General features: G+C 38.3%; 1 protein-coding gene across 3 annotated transcripts in view; it reads right to left on the reverse strand.

Annotated features, from left to right (window-relative positions):
- The window catches only part of MGAT4D (MGAT4 family member D), a 98,017-nt gene continuing 72,605 nt past the window's right edge, over positions 1-25,412 (reverse strand). For 2 of the 3 annotated variants that reach the window (XM_074867365.1, XM_074867364.1), the window contains exons 4-15: positions 23,749-23,882; positions 21,510-21,556; positions 18,992-19,105; positions 17,631-17,706; positions 12,427-12,538; positions 11,404-11,534; positions 7,584-7,691; positions 6,512-6,705; positions 4,338-4,416; positions 4,139-4,217; positions 1,697-1,809; positions 1-1,067 (exon numbers count right to left, since the gene is read on the reverse strand). In XM_074867365.1, coding sequence (XP_074723466.1) covers positions 1,041-1,067; positions 1,697-1,809; positions 4,139-4,217; positions 4,338-4,416; positions 6,512-6,705; positions 7,584-7,691; positions 11,404-11,534; positions 12,427-12,538; positions 17,631-17,706; positions 18,992-19,105; positions 21,510-21,556; positions 23,749-23,882 — 1,214 coding nt within the window. In that variant the 3' untranslated portion in view covers positions 1-1,040. Of the gene's footprint in view, positions 1,068-1,696; positions 1,810-2,235; positions 2,597-4,138; positions 4,218-4,337; positions 4,417-6,511; positions 6,706-7,583; positions 7,692-11,403; positions 11,535-12,426; positions 12,539-17,630; positions 17,707-18,991; positions 19,106-21,509; positions 21,557-23,748; positions 23,883-25,412 lie in introns of those variants that run through there. The other variant, XR_012628800.1, reaches the window with a different exon arrangement.

The raw sequence follows: 25,412 nt of genomic DNA on the forward strand, positions 1-25,412 counted from the left end.
AATTTAACCCATTTAATACAAATCCATGCAGAAGTGTACAGTGCAGCTTATTTCTCATTGTCTGCTGTTAGCATGCAATGCATGTGCAGAATGAGGGCGCAGTTGTGCTTCAAGTGCTCAGAGATAGAGGAATTCTGCATGTTAACAGGTGGATTCTCATTTCCCAAAAACATTTCAAATGAGACTACTGTGGTTTACCTTTCACTTTCAAAATTATATTGAGTTTTGCCTTGTGACCAGGATTTAAGTATCAGTACAGACTGATTATCAAATTATAGGATCCAAAATTTTATTTAAATAATTTTCTTTCTACAAAAATATAGTTACACATAATACCCTTATTATTTCCTGTAGTTAATTCAATGCATAATTCACTGAAAAGTTTTACAATCCTCCGAACGATACCTGTTTAAGTTTCAAGTTATTCAAATAGTAATTTGTAGGCACTTTCCACTTAAATAAATATTAAACATAACTCGTGCTACATTAAGGCTGAAACACACTTCTTCTGTTAAGTTTGAGATCCATTTTCATATTGTTAAGTTGTTCCCATCTCTGTGGACTGCTCTAAATACTTGCACTGAATATTGACAACTTTTCCTTCAGTTCTACATTCCCTCCAAAATTGACCAGTGTTCTTAGTGGAGTTGAAAACTGTGTCCTCAATATTTTTCAAACGAGTTTCTATTTTTAGTTCTGGTGAAACTTACACTTCTGTGCTTTAGTCCCTGAGATAGCCTGTAACTCCTTACCAAATGTTTATAATAATACATATTGAATGTTACCAAGCTAAGGTGAGATTTTTATATATGACACCTTACTCAAGAACATTTTATAGAAATTACTAACATAATCAGGTTCTTTACAGCTTTTAATATTCTTTATATAAAGATTTAATAGTTATCTCAACTCTTTCCTAATACACAGTATTAAGCATTAAATGGGTTTGGACTTGTTCTTTTTACCCAGCCACATTTTTGTTGCTGTTAGCGCTTTCAATCAATCTGTAACAGTGACACGTCAAAAATGTATTTTTTTTTTCAGTTTTCAGATGTCTGGATAAGTACCTGAAAAAAACAAAATATATTATTTTCTAAAATCTGCAGAAGCATTACCCAAGACACCAGCTTCTCCCTCCTTCCAACTATGGCAATAGTTTAAGGCTGTAGAAATTCTCTTCAGTGACTTCTGCTGAATAATTTCTACTTTGAATGGCAAGTGAAACAGGCCTTGTAAGAGGGCAATTCAGACTATAGAGTTACAGTACATTTAAAAGATGGGTTCACACACATTCAGACACTTGGGAGAAACTTGAAGAATAAAAAAATCACATGTTCATCTGAAAATGTTTGCATCTTATAATTAATATCTAAGATGATGACTGAAAAAAACCTAGAAAAGCCTCTCTGTCTTCTTTGGTTGGTTTGTTTATCATGACCCTAATTCTAGTGTCTATACTTACAGCACTGCAGAAATGGAGAATCATCCCATTTGAGAATTTCCAGCATTTTTTCTATGAAGTAAATTTAACTTCTCCCCTGAATAATTAATATAATTCTCCACTTCTGTGAGTTTTTCCACACAAAATTCCATTCAAAATTAAATAAAAATTAATGATTATCAATACTTTATGGTAGAAAGAACAGAAACTCATTTAATAAAGCTTTAATTAAATTGCTTTTATTAACATGCTTACCTCACTAAGTATTGCCCATACAGGAGAATCAGAATTGACTGATAAACGAATAGCCTGTATTTTTCCTATCGACTGATTGATACTGCCTTCTGCAATTCCATTTTCAAAAGCCCCTAAATAAAAAATAAAAGAAGACCCATACAAACATATATTAGAATGAAATACGCTTCTAAATGAACTTATGCAAAAGCTCTAAATTACAAATTATAAATTAACTCTAGGGATACAACATTAGGGAAAAAATATCTTTTGGAAAAGGTTAACCAATAACTGAAAGATACAGCTATAAACAAAGATTAATTCCTTCAGTTACAGCAACTAGGAGCTGGAGAAGAATACAAGAAAATGAAGAACCTATAGCTACAAATGTTAAAAAAATAAATATGTTAGTTGTGACCATATACATATGGCACACATGGTCACGTCAAATAATCTAAAACAGCTTTTCTGAGCAGTATGATTATTTTAGAAAAGATATATTAGGAATCATGGACTAATTCTGATACATTTCTTCACTAGTTCAATGCTTTTTAACTGACCTTGTAAACTGGCATAAAATTCCTGCAGACAAATGAAAACCACTCATCCCATCTATGATATTCATTTCCTATCAACTTGCATGTGCAACTGTGATCTGACAGCATTTCGGATTGGATCTCTAATTAGAGCAAAACAGCCAGGAGGATGTGGAAGAGAGGTGCAAATCAAAGAAAACAAGAAGTGTTGGTGAGGTGGAAGTGGTTCATTGGGAGGAGGGAGCAATTACGTGGTAGAAATCACATCTCCCAATAGTCTATTTTTGTTCACATTGTGGCATTTTAGTCTAGGTAATAGTAGAAACCAGGCCTTGACAAGGATGTGGAGAATCTGCAGTTCATGTAAGAGTGGTCACACACCACCCTGAGGAAGGAAGAAAGAAAGTAGGGGTGGGGCAAGAAGGGGGAAGGTGCACTGAGTTATGCTTCATCTTCATTTCAGGTCAGAGCACAAGTTAATGCTGTCATAAGAAATCTCTGTCTGCAGCTAAGACTGCAAAATCCAAACCAGAACCAATTATCCATTGTGGTGGGTTGACCCTGGCTGGACACCAGGTGCCCACCAAAGCCACTCTACCGATCCCCTCCTCAGCTGGACAGGGGAGAGAAAATAAGATGAAAAGCTTGTGGGTCAAGATAAGGACAGGGAGAACACTCACCAATTACCGTCACGGGCAAAACAGACTTGACTTGGGGAAAAAAAATTAATTTAATTTATTACCAATCAGATTGGAGTAGGATAATGAGAAATAAAACCAAATCTTAAAAACACCCTCCCCCCCACCTCTCTCTTCTTCTCAGGCTAAACTTTACTCCTGATATCTCTACCTCCTCCCCTCCAGTGGCGCAGGAGGGCAGGAGATGGGGGTTGTGGTCAGTTCATCACCCGTTGTCTCTGCCGCTCCCTCCTCCTCAGGGGGAGGACTCCTCGCACTCCTCCCCTGCTCCAGCGTGGGGTCCCTCCCATGGGACACAGTCCTCCATGAACTTCTCCCACGTGAGTCATTCCTATGGGCTGCAGCTCTTCACAAACTTCTTCACAAAGGGGTGCAGTCCTTCAGGAACAGACGGCTCCAGTGTGGGTCCCCCATGGGGTCACAGCTCCTGCCAGCAAACCTGCTCCAGCGTGGGCTTCCCACGGGGTCACAGTCTCCTTCAGGCACATCCCCCTGGCGTGGGGCCCTCCCCGGGCTGCAGGTGGGTCTCTGCTCCATCACAACCTCCGTGGGTGCAGGGCACAGCTGCCTCACCACAGGCTGCACCACAGGCTGCAGGGGAATCTCTGCGCTGGCACCTGGAGCACCTCCTCCCCTCCTTCTGCACTGGCCTTGGGGTCTGCAGGGTTGTTGCTCTCACATATTCACACTCTTCTTTCCCAGCTGCTGTTGCTGGTGTGCAGCAACTTTTTCCCCTTCTTAAATACTTTATCCCAGTACTTTTATCTACCCACACTTTTATCTACCACCATTGCTGATGGGCTCGGCCTTGGCCAGTGGTGGGTCCATCTTGGAGCTGGCTGGTGTTGGCTCCAGCGGACACCGGGGAAGCTTCTGGCAGTTTCTCACAGAAGCCACCTCTGTAACCCCCCCTCGCTACCAAAATCTTGCCACGCAAACCCAACACATCCTATTAAGACCTTGCAGAGACTGCAATTAGTTTTTCTTCTAATTAGATGCCTTGGCTTTTGCAACTGCTGGTAGGGTTCTTCATTATTTAAATCAAAATAGGGTAGTTATTGGTCAAACGTCACATACTATAATATGCAGTATCGCAAAGGCTTTCTTTTCCTTACTAGCTCACCTTGGAATGTTGTATTTATTACAGAGTTAATGAAATTCTCAAATGCAGAAACATTTTATACGTAAGAACAAAATTTCTGGTTTTGAAGTGACAATAAACAATTTACCTATTTTTAAATATCCATCTTTGGTTGCTGGGTAGTTAAATTTACTTCCATTTTCAACCAGTTCTTTTCTTAGCATTTCCTGTAGAAAATAAAACAATAACATCTCCAGAAATATTTTCTAGGGCATGACATTTTATGCTGAACATCATTTTTAATATGAAATAGCACTGTGTATTACAGTTGGAAATGAGAGACTTACATCAGCTGGCAACACTTCCACGGTAGTGTTAAACAGTTTATCACCAGGGTGCTCCATGTTTCCACTTCTGAAGAGGTACCTGATGATAAAGGTACATTATTTCCAGATATTTTATACTTTAGAAAAGTTCCAGGGAAGTAATTCTTTCCAGTTTTGAAGGAAAGTTTTGAATACCTTTTCTTTAATTAGTTGTGGGCTATAGAGAACAGAAATAGGCATTGAAATTTTCCAAGGTGTGACCAAACCGTACTAGAGGCTTTTTATTTTAAACAGAACAAGCATTAAAACCATCTTGCTCTGAAACCACGAGTGCAAGTGTTTTCCCTTTTCAGTGCTCAAGTTCCAAATAAATTAACTTTCTAGATTTAAGTGGCTAAGGAAGATCCGCCCTCTCATCTGTTCCTATCGTCCTAAGGCCGAGGTGAGATCAGCTTCTGGAATGCAATGGCAGCAAAAATCCCTGTTTCTACTAGACCATATGTTACATGGCAAAAGAATCCCCCTTTTTATCAATACTGATCAATTCAGGTGCTTCTAAATAATCTCCTTTATAGCCAATGAGCAACAGCACTGTCAAAGCAAGAATCCAAGCAAAAACACCTTATGAGATTTTTAAAAACTAATAAATCCCTGTTTGGTTTTAAATTTCTGGCATTAGAGTTCTTAGGCTTTTAGGTCCAAATAGAGCTAAGGAAATGTAAAGCATTAACCTCCCTCCTCTGGTATCAAACAATCCAAACTCAAGACCACCAAATATTACAGGACTAACTCTACATTTTCACAGGTGAGCGATGTGATGGGGCTGGAACCAGCCATTAGGCCATACCATATGTAAGTTAGCTTCATCCAGTCCAGCTTCCCAGTAACAGGAAAATGCAGAAATATAGGCTACCCAAGTCTCCTAAAGCATAAACCTGTCAATTAACAGTGCTGATCACAGAACACCAGTGTTTATTATAACAACTGTCATTTAGTGCAGCTCACTAGATGGAGATATAGACTTCCTTTCTTAGATTTTTTTTTTTAATAAATGAGAAATTGACAATCTTTGCAGAAATGGAAGTCTCCTAGTTTTGTGACCAGTTTTAGGAGGAAATGTAACAACACTGAAGGAGTTTTGTCTCTGAATATCATTGCAGAGATATGGTAATTATGGCAATTTGTGTCAGAGACAGTCTCCTGGAACCATATTTCTTGCTAGGTAAGTTTTAACTCAGATCTGTTTTTCCATCCAACACAGAGAGAAGAAGAAACTTGGCTGAACTAGGCAGGACTGCTTCTTTAGGGACCAAACTCAATTTATATTTGTCATAGAATGGGTTCTTCTGAAAAACACAAACACTTCTCTGTCTTAAGCTACAGGTGTCTCTTCCTTTCAAAGATGCCCAAGTTGATTTGAAAACAGAGAAGATAGTTTCATCTTTTAGAATGAGAAAAACCTTCAAGGTGGGGCTTGGCTGTAGATCCAAACATGTGAAGTTGGAAGTCTGCCTGTGACCCAAGTGTTCAAGCTCTCAGCACGGACAATGGAGATATACTCAATACTGTCAATGAAACTTAGCAACTGACTGGGGTGACCAACTAGAGAATGAGATGAATAGCTGTCTAGCTTCCACAGACTGTATCAAGTAGATCTCTACCTGTCATGCACAGCAGGAGCTTATGCACCTACCTTACGTAGGCACCTCTGCTAAAAACACCTATGTTAAAGACTCTGAATCTTCAACTGAATCCCACCTTTATTAATTTACTCTTCATAATTTCCCCACAATGGTGATATTTTCTCCTTGCTCTCACTTACACTGATACATGTCTGGTCTGGGACATGGCCTTTGACTTGACATCATGCAAACAGCCTTTTTCACTGACTCCACTGATGGAATTAATTAGCTAAAAACAAATTCCTTTGAGAATTATCATAAGAGAATGCAAAATATTTAACAAAAGAAATAAAATGAAAAATGTTTAAGAAGCTCTTGAATTTCCAAGGAAGAAATGTATTTCAGGAGAGGAATTCAAGAAGGGGAGCAGATAAATAGCAAATCATGGACTTTTTGTCAGTAACGAGGCTATGGTTTTGGCGAACAGTTGAGCACTGGTGATTTTGAACAGACTCAATCATTTCCAGACTGGATATATGTAGGCTTCCATATTCCCTGTCAGGTAATACTTACTTTTCAACTTTTAGGGGATTTAAAAAAGTGAGGCTGATGTAGTCCCCTGCCACTGGAGCTGAAGCCCAAAGATAGTCTTTTCCTTTATAAACTTTTTCCAAGGTATATTTCTGATATATTCTTAGGCTTGTATCCACTTTTGCAGGTGGATTGTTATGTGCTTTATGGAGCACATTCTTGCCAAAATCTTTATCCTGTTGGATATAAAGAAATGTAATTTCATTCATACAATTAAAAAAAAGTGCTCCAATAGCTTGAATTATTACAGGAAGCTATTCCGGAAAATAATTACCTCAGTGTCAAAAATTACACCATCTATTTCTAATAGAAACAGAATATTCATTCAGTGTAATCACTGAGACTCAATGTTATGGTTTGTAGACAGAGCTGTACTGATTATTTCTCAGTTGCCTAGATTTAAAAATAAACTTCTCCACAGTAGGCTATTTCATAGTTGTCCACTATGGCTTCTGCCAGGACATCTGATACGGGTCTCTGCTAAAGGCTACATGAACCTCTAGTCTGATCCAATACAGCAATTCGAATGATCTCACAACGAGTCTAAATGGTGCCATCAGGACATCCCTGAAGTCTGGTGCTTCACTGCTCTTGTCCTTATCAGATACATGGTAGATCCACTGTTAGCCCTCCAAACTCTCCCTAAAAATCTACGGCCATCACGATAGCCATATCCTTGTCCTACTAGTGTACCTTCTTAATAGTCCCCCATATTAGGATTGTGGACTATTCAGCCGAAACAAACCATCATAGCTGTATTTGTACAGTTCAGAGCACAAGAAACCTTGTGCTGTGAAGAGGGTTCCTACATGCCATGAAATGCTACTATGACTGCTACAAGTGTTCTGATTAGAGATTCAAAGATGTTTGTGCAGAAGCAGTGTGCCCCATCTGCACTTTAGATGCCAGATCAACATTCTCCCCCAAATCTGTAAACCAACGTTCTTGGATATGGAAATGCCATCTAATGCCAAAGATGCAATGCTTGAAACTGCTTTGAGAAACAAGTCAGAACACAAACATACAATTTACAAATATGGCATTAATTTCTTACTTTCAAATTCTGTATCTTCCCAGCTAATGATGAGTAAGTTCCCACATGCTGAAAGAGAGATGGTTTAGCACGGATACGTAACTTTGCCTTCTCCTTTTCACAGTGTATCTGGAAAGAAAGTAAAAGGGAGTGAAGTTTTATAAAGGTGAGACAAACTAAATTCCATAAGGCAATTCCATAGTTGAAGGTATGGGTCCAGGTTTTTTATCCATATTTAAATGAGTAATCCTTAGATTAACAGTCACTTTATTTCAAATATGCTTTTCTAGACCTAAACTCATAATTCCACTCATGGTGCTAAGCAGACTTGAAGGCTCAGCCACCACTAATACAGGGATTTCTGCACTGTCTATCATCAATCATACCTCAGAATGACAAAACCAGACCTCACATCTGAAACTGATTTGATTTTTTTAAATGTTTCTGGCAAATTTCATTTCAACTTCTGGCCTTGCCATATTATTCTAATTAAACTCTTCTGACCAAAACTGACCTCCTTGAGATAGATTCTGGTTACATTTCAATCTTTATCATTTTGGCTCTTTCTGCTATGTTTGAGAGGCTTACAATGTACTATACTATAAGTTATGTATCTTTTATACTTACATAAAGCCCTTAGATACTTTATTTCAATCCTGATTTTCCAGTTTAGTACACTTTCTGACATGACATATACCAGGGAATTAAATAACTGTAATTAGTACTAATTTCTGAGTTTCTTGATTTTTGAATGATAGCAAATTACTTCTTTAAATGTAATTTTTGCTCTGTATCTATAGAGCATCATAGTTTGATACAATGAAGCAAACCTGCTATAATAATTAATGAGACATAATGAGGCATAATGGCACAGAACAGAGCAAAGAGGTAAAATGAGGCTCCCTGGGGTCTACTCTCAGTTCTGCCACAGAATGACTGTATGAGTTTCGAAGATCATTTAACTTCTCTGTATCTCAGGTCTCACATCTTTAGATTCGAGAGAATAATGTGTTTATCTCTTCAATCAAGTGCTTTCAGTTCTATAAAAGAAAAATGTTACACAAACTATATCAAAACCTTCTAACGCTAGAAGTGATAAAGTCTTCACTGAGCTGGCTTAAACAGCAAAACTCATGGAGGATTTATAGTTTCCACAGTACTAATTAAAAGTTCAAAACCATCTGGAAGGCTATAAAAAGAACTAAGTGTCTGCAGCAGATGTTCAGCAAAACAAGGTAAAAACACAATACATGCAAATTGATTTATCGGCAGCTGTTTCTTTGAAAAGCAAACTATACTTTTGCTAGAAAAAAATCATTAAAAAATAAATCTGTGATCTTTCTACTGACAGGGTTTGTAGTGCATCCCCTATAATAATGTGGTCTCTAGCATGTCTCCTTTTATGCTATGGCAGCACTACCAAAAGAGCTACTTATGGTAGCAGCTGAGAATAATCAGTAGCACAGGACTAGTGTGGTCATTTTTGCAGAAAGTGAGATAAGGCTCCTTACTGAGTCAGGCCTCCCATTTTTGCAGCCTGCTAGTCCCCACTACACTTGATAGATACACGCCACTGCATATGATCACAGAACCATAGAATGGTTTGGGTTGGAAGGGACCTTAAAGACCATCTAATTCCAACCCCCCTCCCACGGGCAGGGACACCTTCCACTAGACCAGGTTGCTCAAAGCCCCGTCCAACCTGGCCTTGAACACTGCCAGGGAGGGGGCAGCCACAGCTTCTCTGGGAAACCTGTGCCAGTGTCTCACCATACAAAATCCCTTTCTTATGACCAATCTAAATCTATTGTCTTTCAATTTAAGACTGTTGCCCCTTGTCCTGTCATGACAGGCCCTGGTAAAAAGTCTCCATCTTTCTTATAAGCCCCCTTTAAGTACTGAAAGGCTGCAATACGGTCTTCCCAGAGCCTTCTCTTCTCCAGGCTGAACTGCCACAACTCTCTCAGTCTTTCTTCATAGGAGACGTGTCCCTCCCCTGCACCTGCTCTAACAGGTCCATGTCTTTTTTGTACCAGGGACCCCAGAACTGGATGATGGTTCACAGGAGGTAAACACGATCAAGCTTCCGAACCACGCAGAGATCTGATGGCTCTGACCATCACGAACTGTCTTTTCCAACTCAGTGAGCAGATGTAGCTGAATCCTGGTATGTTAATACTCAGCCCAGGCTGAGAACATGTGCCAAACACCCATCACCACAGGATGGCACATAAAAGCCACAAACAGGTGCCCCGTTGACGCTCCCATGAAGCATAGTGTGTCACTTAGTGACGCTCTTAGTTGCTTGGAAAGGGAAAAGCGTGAGGATTTCTGTCAGCTTGCCCTCTCTGGTGCCTGTAGGAAAGTCCACTGCTTTAATCTGTCAAACCGAGGAGGAGCAGCTGGGCCCTCTCTCCTTCCTCCAGCCTCCATTTTCTGCATTCTTATGAACAGTCCCACTAGGTCATGCCACTGGTCATTCCCACCTAAGGGTGGTGTGAGACTGACTTGTCGCAATAGGTTTTTGCTACCCACAGCCATTGAAATTGCAATTGCAGAAGTGAAAGTCACTAGAAACTCGCTGACACTGCTCTGCTTTGGCTTGGCCAGAATAGACTCGCATGAGCTGCCTGCCTGCCTTTCAGGAACACAGCTTCGTTTTAGGTATGAATCAGGCCTTAGAAGCTAGAACAGTCATTTAAAAAATACAAGTAAAATCCCTCATCTATCAGATGGAAGTTTGACACGTGTTAGATCTGGAGTGGGTGATGTTAACATAATTGTATCTTTTTTTTATTCTGTTATCACAGGCAGGCAAGAACCAAAATTAGAGGTACTTGAGGCTCACTCCTATCTGTATGAAGTCAGAATCGAGACTCCTCAGTGGCATTATTAAGTGTACAACCAGGGACCTTCCACTATCCCCAGGAGTCACCTCTGCTACACAGTAAAACTTGAAGCTTGTTTGTTCCACTCCCCTCAATCTCCTACTCTGCACAACTTCTATTTGTCTCTTCTTCCTTCTTTACCAACACAAAAGCAACATGTGCGAACACCTGGAGTGGGGACTGGCTACACTAATCAAATAAAACTCTTGACCCTTAAAAACCAAGAAGGAGCAGAAACTCTGGTCAGTCCTCCATGGCACAGTCTGTTATAGAAGAAGAGTTTGAGTGGTGACTCGCACCAAAGACTGGTGAGAGAAAGAATGCAAAAGGACATAAAGAAATACTTAACATATAATTGGCCTCACCTGTAGTACTAGAAATCGCACCTTTTGCAATTCAAACACAACTGTTTCTTTCCTTTTCAGTGAAAAGTATCATTTAGTTTGTTTGATCTACATGTTTCCCTGCATTTTTATTTTCAGGCAAACAGTCAATATAAAAGATTTAAAGCAAAAAACTTAAGTTCTGTTTCCTGAAAGAAAGGAATTGGTATGCAAAACTCAGAACAAGTGTGATTGTAAAACTGTATGCTTTACTGACTTCCATATTAGAAGGTCAGCAGAAGGTTACAAGAGGTGGTAGTCCACGTAGGTTTATATATTCAAAATTTTCTTTGGTGCTGCAGGGTTGCCTATGTGACCAGTTGCAGGAAGATATGAGCTTACGCTGTCCGTGTTCTGAGACAGCTCTGGTGTGTAAATCTGAATTTCTGTGAGTCAGGCCTCTCCATGTGCCCTAATGGGCTCAAACACAGTGCCACACTTGCAGATCCACAGCAGTTCTTTCCCCACAAAGTAGGTCAGGTTTGAGACTCATTTTTTTGAAACTAAATTATTTTGTCTCTGAGACTGTTTGAATATTACTTAAGTTCATAAATTCATAGACATACTTACTGCATCTTTTTCCGGATTGCACACTTTAACCCAGAGCAGGTGGTCTATAAGCCAGTCTATGGGCTTATCTTTATAGAACATGAGGAAAAAATCCACTATGAGTGGCAAATCTTCTGATTTAAACAATTTTCCTGAAAGCAAGACAAGAAGTTGCATATTCAGATATTTTTATTGCTGTACAAAAATCACTAGCTTTATGTTTATTCCAGCCTTAAACACATGGATATACTTCCGATATTTAGCGAAAATTTCACACAGACTTCAACTCTGGAGAGTTGCTTATCCTCCAGCTTGTTGGGCTTTTGAAGAGATTTCCATCCCATGCCTGGAGATATTTTCACATAGTCAACCAATGCAGTTATATCCTAGTTTCAAACACAAATTTGCCAGTCACCTGTATCAGTGTGTCAGATGAAATGAAGTCTAATTCCTCAAAATGCTAGACATGCAATTTCACTGGCAATACTACATTGAATATCTTTAAATTAAGATCTAGGTATGAAAAATGTTGCTTTTAAAATACTATCACTGTTCATTTAGTTCTCTTGCTATTTGTATTATGAGATTTTGTTAGATGTCTGGGTTTGACCTAACACTTATAAGGTGTTATCACAAGTAAATTGTATTAGAACCAAAGAAAAAATGTAAAAAGAAACTTACTCCTAAAAATAATAAAAAACCTTCCCTGTGATATGGGATGCATGTTCTGCTCAACAAAGGAAAGGAAGGAGATTTTTATATAGATTGTTCAAATTCCATAATTGAAAAGAAGACTACATGCTACAGGCCTGAGGTGGAACAATTTGCTTCTTATGGGAACTCATCTACTAGATCCTATGCTAGGGAGACTCTGCATTAAAAAGAGCACAAAAAGTGAAAGACTTTCAGTGGGAGCTTTCCTAGAAAACCAAGGAATTTTTGTTCTGTGAGTCCTTCCATGCTTTGAAATGTAATTCTGAGTGAGACCTACTCCACCTACACAGCTCCAAATCCAATTGACCCTGTTGAGGTCTTAATGCTTACCAATAAATCCAAGCTGGGAGAACTCGAGAATCATCCACTCTTGGGACTGTTTAGCAGCAAAGTTTTTTATTCTTTGAATATAATCAGGTTTGGCTATAATATCATCTTCCAGCTGGGGAAAAAAAAAAAAAGGCAACAAAAAAAGAGAAGGCAAATGGTGGTTTTATTGCTTGCAGAGGGGATGGTGATGTTGCCACATGTAAGTGATAACTGCATTGTGTTTGACTGCTGTACAGGATGTACTGAAGCTGTGCCAAACTACAGTGGATTGCTGTCTAAACTTCTACATATATCTCTTTCAGTATATTTCAGTATTATTCATTAAATATTTATTTACAGGAGTGACCATAACACCATGAGTGCTTCTCACTTTTTTTGAGAAAGGAGGACTCCCTACCTTGAAGAGATCTCACTTAAAAGAAAACATTAAGCAAAAAGATAGAGGTTAAAGAAGACGACAGTGGACAGTTTGTACTGAAGTTGCATAAGCACTGATAAGCAAATTGTGTGAAAAAAGAGGCATCTAAAGCAGATGGTTAAAAGCTCTGTAGAGTAGCCTGGGCAGACTTTGTTATACCTAAAAGGTGACTGAGAACTATGGATGGTTACTGAGATGCTAGTAGAAAGCAAGTTGTTTCAGGGAATGTTAGTCATGAAAGAAGGAACATGCTGTGAATCATGCTGAAGGACAGGAATACACAGAGCTTTCCAGGTGCTGTAAAGGCTGACACCGAATACAGCAGTAAAGCCAGCTAAAGAATACTTGGGAAAGGAGACTGACATCTGTCAAGGAAATGGGAAAGGCCTTGGCTGCATTTTTGCATGACTTTCAGAGAAGAACGGGAGATCTGAAAAGCCAGAAGCTGTTCCAGTTACTAAAGCTGAGGATAATGAGGCTGAACAAGGAGTTTAGACGTAATGACACAAAGGAAATAATCAAATTCCAGAAATAATTAAGGAGCAAGTAATTCAGGGTTTGAATTCAGTACGGGTGTCAAAAACACAGGAAGAGGAGGCTAAGCCTTCAGGAAAATGCTGTTGGGGTGCAGTGTAATGACACAGTTAATTTGATCTTACTGCTGTACTTCATTGGCCCTGGTGCTTGTCTGGTGAAGATGGAATCTGATTCAGAAAGCTAAATAGATAGAAAATGAATGCTATGAGAAAAAAAATGCATGATTTCCTGCTAGTTTTGCATCCTCAACTGACTCAGTGCAGAGTCAGCAGCAAGAGCATGAGAGAGGGGGCTCACAGCTTTTAGATGAATTTGGCCATTCCTAGAAGCGTAGGGCTGGTGGGGGAGAAATGCACTGTCAACAGTGAACCCAGGAGGAAGTAGAATGAAGTTTGAAAGACAAGATTAAGAGATATGTTCTGACCCCATTCGCTTTTGCTGATGGTAAGATAACAAAAAATAGATGGAAACAAACTGATCAAGATGAATGCTTATTAACAGATTCTGAGATCTGGAGATTGAGTTGAGGTGACAGTTATGCAGAAGAGAACAACAACGAAAAAACCCCAAACATCAATTTACAAGAAATCTTGCATAAAATTAAATGAGCTAAGAGGATTATACAGTAGCTAGATGTAAAGAGAGAAGAGCAAGGAATCAAAGAGAGTTTCAGAGAATCCTTAAAGAGAAATTGAGGTGCACCCAAAAAAGGACAAAAGGCAAAAGAGGAGTATCTCAAAAACCCAGTGAGATGACCATATTGAGAAACACTAGAAGAAAGCATATAAAAGTAGTAAAGATGAAAAATATAGAGGCTGTGATGCAAAGTGGGTGTGAACGTGGTTATGAACTGAAAGTAGTTTTGCATAGGGAGAAGTCTGAAACAGTCTTTTCTGAAGCTGACAGTAATGGAGAATGTAGTTTGACATCCTATGTAGTGCAAGCCATTAAAAGTTGTTTATTTAACCCTGTACTGAGCCCCATAATTTGTGTTTAACTAAAGCACATCTTCCTGAAGAGCATCTGCCATTGCTTAGAGTATCGAGTTTTTTTTTTTCAGTGAAGTTACACTATGTATAATTATCCTGAACGATTAGTAGGTGGTACCCAAATTCTAATTTCAATTTTTCTGGCTTCAGTTTACAGCCACTTGTTGTGGAGATCATGCAGTGGCGGTACACAGCTAGGTCAGGAAGTTTAAGATATGAACTGTCTAGTCTACTTGCCCCATTGCCATGAGAAGGCCAGCAGAACACACAATTGCAGCTAATTTCCCTTCACTCATCAGTACTTTGGGATGTAAAAAGATAAGTGCACAATAGCAAGGCTATGTAAATTTCCTAAATGATAGACAATAAATGGGTTTCCATTTGGTTTGTGTATGTAGGTTATCTGTCTAAGAGAAGTAAAAATGAAGAAGCAACAAAAAAGTGGTAGCATACAATGGAAGTGTAGGCATCAGACAGGAAAGTATCTTTGTAATTATATTAGGGTATTTTTATATTTTGAATCACTGTTCAACAAATATGTGAAGACTGTTTAGCTGAAAAATCTTATTCTCTCATTTTCCACAGAAAACAAACCTCCAAAAGTTCATTCCATAAAGATTTTTTCTTTTTTTTAGTACAAGCATAAAGAAAATTTCAGCTAAAAATGCACTTTCATGAAAGTTATTCCTTTTAGGAGCTCTACCAAATAACAGCCTTGACCTAGAGTCTAGTGGGGGGGAAGAAAAAAAAAAAATCAATACAAAGACTGCTAGTGACTTCACTGAGCTATTGCTCAGGCCTTAAAACCATTAGAGAAACACATTAGAGAAATTGTAATAATGGCATACAGAGAAGTGCTGCTGGCAATATATATTACCAGTATATGCATATATGTTATATATAAATACACAAAGCTCCCCCAGCCTCCACAAGGAAAAAACTCATCAGGTGAAAAAAAGCATAGCAGTATTTCAGTTAAATAAGTTTGACATTTATAACATATTTTAACTGAAGATACTAAAATATGTATTTAATGTTTTATTTTTGGTTTATCTGAGTGCTAATAGAAAGTACTTCCCCAAAACTGCTGTATCTGGGTTTCTTTCAGATGCTTTCAGATTTGAAATACTTAATTACTTCAGAATAGATGAAGTCTACATGGACACAAAGAACAAATGCGTGTCCTCACTACTAGGCTGGGATTCAAATGACTGTTTTTATGGCTATGTTGAGACCCCATTTGCTTCTCTCTGGCGTTATTACAAGCATCTTGAGGGGCTCTGGTGGACTCCAGGAAGTATTGCGAAAGTGGAAACAAGTATTTCAAAGTTCTCTTAGTTTTTTATTGATTAAGAAAACTTCACAAAAAAGACCAAAAAAAGCAGTAGCTGGTTCAGGAAAAAGGAAAAAATAAGACAGGCAAAGTAGAAGAGATTCAATGACTGATGAGATTCATTGGCTTTTTTCAAAGATTATGTTTGATCAGTAGGTAAGGTTCATCCACAGTGCAACCCAGTTAGCTTTGGTGGACTTCATAAACCTACTTGCTTACATCCTGATCCAGCAGTATCCTAGAATTAATGTTTATGTGTTTATTCAGCAAAGATCTTGTCTGACTCATGACATCAACTGTTCTACAGACATCAAGACTAATTATGTATGCTTATCTTCTTTCAAAATTCAGAAGTTAGTATCAGTCACCCAAATGATACTGTTCCTGACAAAACTGTAAATAAAATCTAAGCTAGTTCAAATTTCCCTAAGATTAGTAGTAAATCTTTGTACCAAGCTGAGAAAAGGGATTTTCAAGTTATTTGCTTTCCATTAATAACAAGGCTTCCAAATGGAGGGAGATCATAACTAACTTTATGGCAGTATGTGTTCCTGTACTCTACAGAGTATTTTCTGGGCAGACCAGCATCTGTGCTACAGAAACAGCTGCAGACTGGACACACAAATGAAGAAGTGGATATACTAAGTAACAGTATGAGGAAAGCATAGTTTCCTTCTAAGAAAATTCTGAATGCAGCCACAACTACCACCAGACCATCACAATCCAGGCTTTGCTCCAAATAACACAGTTCAGTCCTTACATAATGTCTCAGATAAGAAAACTCAAATTCTCTAATTTCTTTAAAAATACGAATACCTAAGTCATTACCATGCAAACATGAATGCTTAGAGAACTTTATAACAGAAAGGGACAGTAAGTGTCTGGCAGCATGCTTAACATCTCCCTTTGTCATGTTTCCCATGTCTTAATGCTCTAGTGCACTTGGTAGACTTGGTAAGCTTGGGTAGTGTTCTTAAAAATATGTGAAAGTCACAGGAAAATACTTCATTTTCCAGTAAACCTTAACTGTTCAACAGACCACATTTTTCTTTGTCCATCTGTCTTCTGAGTGCCTATACCAAATCTGAGAACAGAGCATAGACTCTTGAGTCGCCCAGCTCAAATGCATTTGTGTTAAATGCTGACAAGAACTGCACGAGATGCCTGCTCATGCCTTTCTCCTGCTTCTGGGAATCTCATGATGTACTTCTGTGACACAGAGTCTGAGGCCTGTTCAAGCAGGAGAAGATCGAGGAAAACTAAGAACTAAGCAAAATGCCATTCTTTTTTTTTTTTTACAAGCCACATGGAATTTTATGGATCTGTTCCATTACTGAACAGTTGCGATAAATTTTGAAATCTCTAGTGGTGATTATTGTCTCTATGGAGTGCAAATTAGCACAAATCTAGAATGATGGCTAAACCTAAGCCTGAATGCATGGGGATCTTCTTAAAGTCTAACACTCTAAATCTTCTGGAGAATTTAGGATCTGTACCAACTTGCAGTTTAACCTTGTCTCCAGTATCACTATACTGGTATGTTTCCCTATCTGTAAGGTTTTTTTGGTTCACTGTGATCTGGGCCATAACCTGGATTTACCATCGCTATTCTGTCCTGCTGCACCAAGTGAAAACACATCAAACTCTGACTTTCTCAACCTAATCAAATAAGGGTTTCATGCTTCAGTTACCTTGTTATTCAACCTCACAAATGACAGGAAGGTACCGATGAATTTAATCAAATAATACCTGGCTGCAAGATGTATATAAACACAGAAATACGTGGATGCTTGTAAAGATAATCAAAATACACAGAAAATGACAACAGATTGCTATTTTTATTGAGGCCTTTGAAATAAATTTAAATTGCCAAAGCTAATGATCAGTACAGATGTATTGCAGCTACTTAATGATAATGTGAACATACCTGTAAATAAAATGTTCCCTTAGGCTGGGCATATAGCATTAAAAAGCTATAATCCAAATTCTGTTTAGTTCTCCACCTAAACATAAGCAGCAAATTCTGATAAGCTTTTTTGGAGGGAGGGTTGCAAGAGTTATTTCTATAATAAAGGCATTTCTAATGCTCTGAAGTTTTTTTTCTCTATAGTAAAATTGTAACATTGAGTATTCTAACTCATCATTAAGTAAATAAAAATTCCTCTATAACCAGTGTAAACATTTGTAAATAATTTCACTTTTCTATAAAAGTTAACATTAACTAAGCAAAAAAATCTGATCCGTATCAATGCAGCCTGAAACAAAATGTCTAACAAGTATATTCACATCAAATGACTTCAAGATTCTACTCATTACATTATGAACAGTAGAGATTAACACACAGTGATTAAAGATCTAAAATTAAGTGCTTTTACTGATGAACAGCACAGAAAACGGGTTGATAAACTTCATTTTCAAGTTAAATGTAAACACAGATTTTTTTTTCTACAAGGTACAGTCTCTGATTTTACCAGAGGATGAAGCTGATGTTTTATAATCAATGCTAAAGGACTAGAGTGTAATTTATCAGTGTTTAATTAACAAGAGTGTATCTGATTCAAATTTAATCATATTTGAAACTTAAGTCTAAGTATGTATACATGTTTATGCTCTGAAAGATATGTTTATCTATAAACCAAATATACATGCATATATACAGTTTGTTGATTTCCTTCAACCTAAACTCTCAGTACTGCAGCTCTCTTGCTGCATTGTTGGGGTAGCTTCTGATAAATTAGTTATTGTTGATCAAAAGAAAATTACTTTCCTCTAGCAAATCAATTTTGTTAGGTTATAATTTGTCTCAGTGAATTTGGGGCACACGAGCGAATGAAATCACCCGTTAGGATATACTATTAATAGTAGCCCATGATCAGCAAAAGTTAGGTCATTAATTAAACCCACAGTAGTTGTTACTAGTTATCAAAGGGGCCGCATGGGGTTTCCTTTGTGTGTTCACTGAGCCCCTCCTCCCTTACCTGTCACATAAAGTATTTTCCTATTTTTAAATTCATGACCAGATCATGTAACCTATCGTCTCTTGGCATGATCCATCTGGTTTAAAACCTGTGGGATGCCTAGAGTCAAGACCCAAAGGAACCCTGAAGCTGAGGTGCAGCATAGCTTGTCTCGAGATCTCCTTATGTAATAATTTTTTTTAAAAGTACACTTGAGGTCCATTAGCTTTGAAATACAAACCCATTATCAGCTCAAACAACGTTGACTTTTGCAGAATTTTCTGTTTTATACTCTTAGCAAAAGTTCTTAGGTTTTATACAGCTATCTTACCTTACTCTGTCCTCCGAATCTCCAAATGTTTGCTTCAGGTTGGAAAGATCTGGATAATAAGAAGCAGGAGGAGAAATAACCTCTAGGACTCCAGACTGGATTTCTCTGGGGAAGCTGTGAAGAGAAGCTTAATGAGACCCCATTCCTCAAAAAGACTTTTGAGGGCAACCACGGACAGCAGATCCCCAGACTTAGGTCTGCTCCTCCGTAAGTGGAATTCACAACTCCAGCAAAGAAATTAAGTCATTCAGATTGTAAATTAGGAACTGAGAAGGGATCTTTGACAACCATCAATACAGGCAGGACTGTAATTCATCAAAGTCACAGAAAATACTCAAGAGAAGTGTGTTTCAGAAATCCTGCCCCTCCTGCATCTGTAGATGCTTACTCATAATCCTGAGATGGTTGCCAAAATGCAGCAGGAATTCACAACCAAATACACTATCTAGAGCTGCACACAACTGTTCCCCCTTGTGTGACAGCTCCTAGCTTCCTTACACTTGCTCCAATTTTACATTCTAGCCAAAATAACACTGTCCTGGAGTAGGGGGTTTGGTACAGGGAGTCTGGGTCTAGTCTCTGCTCCAAGGATTACATTTTTCCTTTTAAAAGTCATTGAAAAAAATGTGTAATCAAGTTTGGGAGCCAAACCTGGAAGTCAGATCTCCCTCTTCCTCCAGAATACATAAAAAAAAAAGATCAAAAATTCTTCATTTTTTAATAGGTATCGGATCACTAAAATAAGGAGTTTTCAGAACTAAGTTCCCCATTTCCTATGACTAATGAAAAAAAGCTAACATTGAAAATCAAGCACATCATAGTATAAGCATATGTATGAAAAAGAATCTCAGTCTTACTGTGTAAGACTGACTCTACTCTGCAGTAATTTTTTCAAAAACCATAAAGAAATCATAAAAATCCTCTAAGTGCTTAAGCTGCTGTACGTATTGTACCTTGATGGTGCTCCACAGGACTGAGGAGAACTGCCCCTTCTCCTTGCTGAGCTAAACCCTCTGGAGGCAGGGAGCTATTGCTATTACTTAGCTAGCAAGCTCAGCTCAGGGAGCCTTCTGGGGGAAACCTGCACCTTAAATACAGTCTGGGAAACCCTTGTGTGGAGCAGGACGTGCAGAAAAGCCTCAAAAGTGAAGGAAAAGGGCAACCTCTCCAGGGATCTTGTTCAATTTTTTGTTTTGTTTTGGGTGGGTCTCAGTCTCTTTTCCCAAGTAACAAGTGACAGAACAAGAGGAAACGGCCTCAAGTTGTGCCAGGGGAGGTTTAGATTGGGTATTAGGAAAAATTTTGGTGATTGAGTATTATGAAAAATTTCATCACCGAAAGGGTTATCAAGAATTGGAACAGGTTGCCCAGGGAAGTGGTTGAGTCACCATCCCTGGAGATATTTAAAAGACCTGTAGATGTGGCACACGGTTTAGCTGTGGACTTGGTTAGGTTAGGTTGGACGTGATGATCTTAAAGCTCTTTTCCAACCTAAATGATTCTGTAATTCCAATAAAACATTGATACAAAGATTGAGAGCTCTCTTGTAGTCATTTTAAAGAAGGAGAGAGGGGAAAGGCTGTTTCACTTCAAATCCTGGCCAAAGTGGGGTTCTGCCAGAGTAACCAATTCACGAACAAGGTTGTGCATCAAAGAAACCAGCAACACCAGTACTGCAGCACAACAAGGTTTCATCTCTTGCTTCTTTCACACAGCTGTGCTTCAGGGCCTTTAGCCTTATCTGTTTTGTGACAGTTACACTGCTATACTACACTATACCATTTTCAGAAAGCAGCTTTTGTAAGACAAAATAAATCTCCAATGAGTGTATTTTTTTTCCCCAAATATTTTAGTTTAATAGTTACTCTTTTCAAGCTGCTTTAAGGTTTTTAACATGCACATGATGCTGTAAACATCCGTGGGAAAGAATGGTAAGAGCAAGCAAAACTGCAGTGGGCAAACAAGCCTTTATTCGATAGCTCTCACATTGATGTGGCACGGCAAAGAATATCCATCTCACATTACCCATCATATAATAGTATTTAACATTATAAATATAATCCAATTGCTGTCCAAACTCCATTGCCTTCATGAAGAAGAGGCAAATGGGGAAACAAAGACACCTAGAAAACATGACAGAGATCAGAATACACTGCAGGGCTGTGAAGTCAGTGGGGACCTAACACACGTAGCCTCAGGTGCCTTGAATTGCATCATTAACTTCATGGGGAAAAGACTTAGGTTGAAGTAAATATTTATCAGAGGCGTAAACTGAGACCTTGCCTGATTAGTTAAAGCATATTTATGAAATAAGAAAAGGAAAATAAACTGATATACATCCTTCTGTTCTGAATTTCACAGTGTGTTATGACATACATACTAAGAGTACACCTTTTCCTCATTTCTTAGCAGCGCTCCATATCAGTATGGTAGAGCTGTAATTTATTGCTGAAATGCTCTAATTCTTTCCATAAAAGCTCAAAATATGTTTACTAGCTGTTGGGTCTATAGGACTTACCTGGTTTTAACACTTTCTGCAACACTGTTAACGTATTCTGCATTCACCTAAAGAAAAGAAGGGGGGTTTCATGTCAAGTCACTCATTTTTGTATTAAGCAAATATCCCTATTTTGTAGGGGATATTTATATGCAAGCTTTTCATTTTTATTCTCTAATTCTTTTCATTCCAAACAAAAGCAATACGCTATAGCAGCATTTTTACCAAAGGACAGTACAGGGTTTTCAAGCCAACTGAACTTTCAATGTAGTTGAAAGTAGAACTGAAGTATCTCTGACTGTGGTTTCTGCATTTTGTTTTTTCAGTGCTTCTGCAGGAGGCCAGGCCATTTTCTACATAAAATTCTGTTCTACAGCTTTCAGTTACGCCAGAAAAGCACAGTCATATCACTGGCAGTAAAGAGAGCCATTTCAGGTAAATCATCCAAAAATCACAAAAGAGGCCTGAGGCTGTTGAGAAAAGACACCTAAGCAAAATTTTCTAAATCTAGCGATACTTAAAATTTTTATTTAGAGTTTCTTCCTAATATAACAAACTTAAGGCTCCTAGTGTGGAAATTTTTAGGCCATATGTATTCATCGCTGCTGTTTCATAAAAGCAACAGTTTTAGTGTGCAAAACACATGTTAACTATATTAAAGAGTGCTAAGTTTTATGGATGTGATTTCCAAAGCAGCACAATTACCTGCCTTATCAGTTCAGATTTTTTTTTTAAACACACAAATAATTATTATCAGATATGTATTAAATTTGTAGTAAGTAAAACCAATGTGAAGTGGTAAGTAAAGAACTGCCATAAGAAAAAAATACCAACAACTTTGCAACTCACTTGCAGTCAATAAGTTACTCTGACTTAACTCATGATGTAAACATTTAACTTGATCTTCTGAAACTTTGTGGGAAAAAGGAAGGTGGGGATTCATGACCAGTGAACACACCTGCCCTCCTCTCGTAATTAAATGTTCTTATCACCTCTCATATCAGCACAATCAACCTGCTCTAATTTACTGCATGACTGAAAAATGGAAGCTGCAAGAACGTGACTCTGGGGATGGGAGAATGGGGAGAGGCTGATTCTTACAACAGCAGTTTAATCCTAAATTGGCTGAAATGGACTATTACTACAACCAAAGCTACTGTTTGTTAAAAGTGCCATGTTAGGACTGTCCACAGTGGGAAACTGTACTATTCAAAAGTTAACCCTTAAAAACTCAAAGAACTCTCTGAAGCCCTGTAATAAAAGGGTTATCAGAATGGCAGCTAGGCAAAGCTCATCATTGCCAGGGCTCCTCATTGGGAAACAGCAACTGTAAAAGAGGTTTGGGTCCTGAAAATTATGCTGAAGAGGAACTACAGCCAGTAAAATTGGGTCTATCTACTTACCATTGTGATCCAAACAGAAAAGTGGAAGTCATGACCTAACTTAATAAAGTGAACTATGCTCTGTTTGACAGTATTACAGCTGCAAAAGCTGCTCTAAGTGATGACTGAATGAAAAAAACAAACTGTTAATGAATACATGTATGAAATTTAATGTTGTTTATGGAAGGACAAAGAAATATGAAGAATAAATATGAAGTCTGAATAATTGCACGGTCTTTTTACCTGCAAGTAACTATCACTAGCTAATTCCCTTCTGTAGCTTTTTTCCAATGTGATAAAGACATTTTGGAATGAGAAAAAAAATCATTTACCCCTAACGTTTTACCATGAGCACTGCTTACTTTCCCAAACATGGAACTGTTCAAGTCTCTGAACAGTTTTCTTTTTCACAAGAAATGCCAATACACGTGCAGAAGGCAAGGCTCCAGCATGTCAAGGTACTTTGCAAGATATATAATATCAGAACAGCAGATAAATAATCTGAACTTTTGTTAGACTAAGTTTACTTTTTTCAAGTTCTATGGAACTTTTCTGTGGAGAATTTCCATTTCACTCCTGTAGAATACTTTACTTTCAGAGATAAATAACGAGACAAATGGTTTTATTTGAAAATCTGACTGCAACAACTGTGTTCGTAAATGTAATGAGACTTTTTATCCTTCAATTGTCTGAGTTACATGGTTTTTTCCACATATAAACACTGAAGGACTAACTGCTCACTATCTCCTCCAGCCCTGAAGAAATCCCTCCCAAAAGCCTAGCTAAGCGGATTTTGCTGTCTCTCCTACACTATTACACGAAAGACATAAATCTCCATATTGTCTATCAGCATACTGCACTTTTCCATGCAAACTTACCTCTGCTACAAAGATGATTATTACACAGTCGTTCTTTTGCTCTTCAGAAAATTCGTACAGTAAGGAATGCAGTGTATTAATTAGATAATGTTGCTTTTCCCTTTTCACAGTAGGAATACCCATCACCAGTGAGACTGCAAAGAAAGAAGTCCAGAAGTCACGTAATTTTAAGCCAGGTAAAGGGAAACTGAAATTACATTTTAATTTTGATTTGATGTGACCGTGAGACTTGGTGACAGTTAATATTCCTATAGCACTGTGACAGCATTTGCTTTACTACCTGGAAGGAGAGATGCCTCCAGCTAAGTTTAGGTTAGAGGCACCTGTGTCTGTGTTATAAGCACCAGGTCTAGACTGTGTAGACTGTCAGCATTTGAGAACTTGGAGATATTACTCCCTCTGGCAAACACATAGGGATCTGCTATTGAGTTTCAAAAGTGGATATTGCAAAATAAGCGCTAGCTCTTGGAATGGAGATCTGAGTAGTAGGAGTTAAACCAACACTGCTTTAGTGAGTCAGTTCGCACAGGAGGTGAGCACTGTGTATCTCAGAAAGGAATCCCACTCAAAAATCTTCCTGAGTAGTTTAATTGATAGGAAACAATGACTCTCAGCATAATCAATAATAAGAAGAAAGGAACTTAGACATTGTCGTTATTAAGAAGAAAGGAACTGAAATAGTCTCTGGCAAAGACTCCACTAGTAGCAAACCTGTGCTGTATCACATCATGAGACTGTAAGCAGGACGTCTTTTTTCATTGGTATGGGCATTACCTAAATCAGTGACCTAATATAGCTCAGTAAACCTGTGGAATTCTTAGTCCTTGCATAAGGTTTCTATTCACCAAAGCCTCGTGAGGCTGGTAAAGAAGCAGCAGATTTTGAAGGAAAGGAGTAGGTGCAGTTAGTGACTTGCTCCAACTTCATGATCTGTGCCAGCGTCAGCTCAAAAATGTCGAAGTTCCAAGGTTCCTTCCCAGCACATAACCTGCTGAACCACTGGGGTTTTGTTTGGTTTTACATGCTGAAGGTCAATCTGTACTTGTTAAACTGCAGTCTTGCTATTGTGACTTTCATGTACAAATAAATAAAAATCAAACATGGAGCGTTCTTTCATTAGTTATTTTTTTCTGCCCTTTTTTTCCCACCCTTGCCTGTGAATGTATCTGGTCTTCTGAGGTTCTTTTCCAAATCATTTTGCTGACAGCTTCTGGTCTTTCACAGACTGACACTGATCTATGGGCACTCCAGTGAGAGCTACAGCACTAGATCACATCGCTACAACTGCACCTGCTGATGAGAAGACTGTAGAAAATTATCGGTTGTCATGGGCATGGCCAAGTTGGTTTTTTAGTTAAATCAAAAGTGCTGCCAATGTTTATATAAAATCACCCTAGAGAAAAGTCAAAATTTCAACAAAATACAAGACCCAGCAAAACGGTTGACTAGTTCCTTGTTTGCTTACAGATTGTGAATGCTCTTTTTACCTATAACATGGCAGTTAGGAAAGATGTAACTATCATTTGTATTATAGTTCTCTAGAATTCATTATGATTTGTGCAGGTGTCAGCTGATTTCTCCTGTGGATGAAAAAGTTACACTGAAGATTTATTACTATCCTTTAAATGCCCACATCACCTTTCCATTTGTTTCTGACTTTAGCA

The sequence above is a fragment of the Strix uralensis genome, chromosome 4 (genome assembly GCF_047716275.1).
Source record: "Strix uralensis isolate ZFMK-TIS-50842 chromosome 4, bStrUra1, whole genome shotgun sequence".
Classification (NCBI taxonomy): Eukaryota; Metazoa; Chordata; class Aves; order Strigiformes; family Strigidae; genus Strix; species Strix uralensis.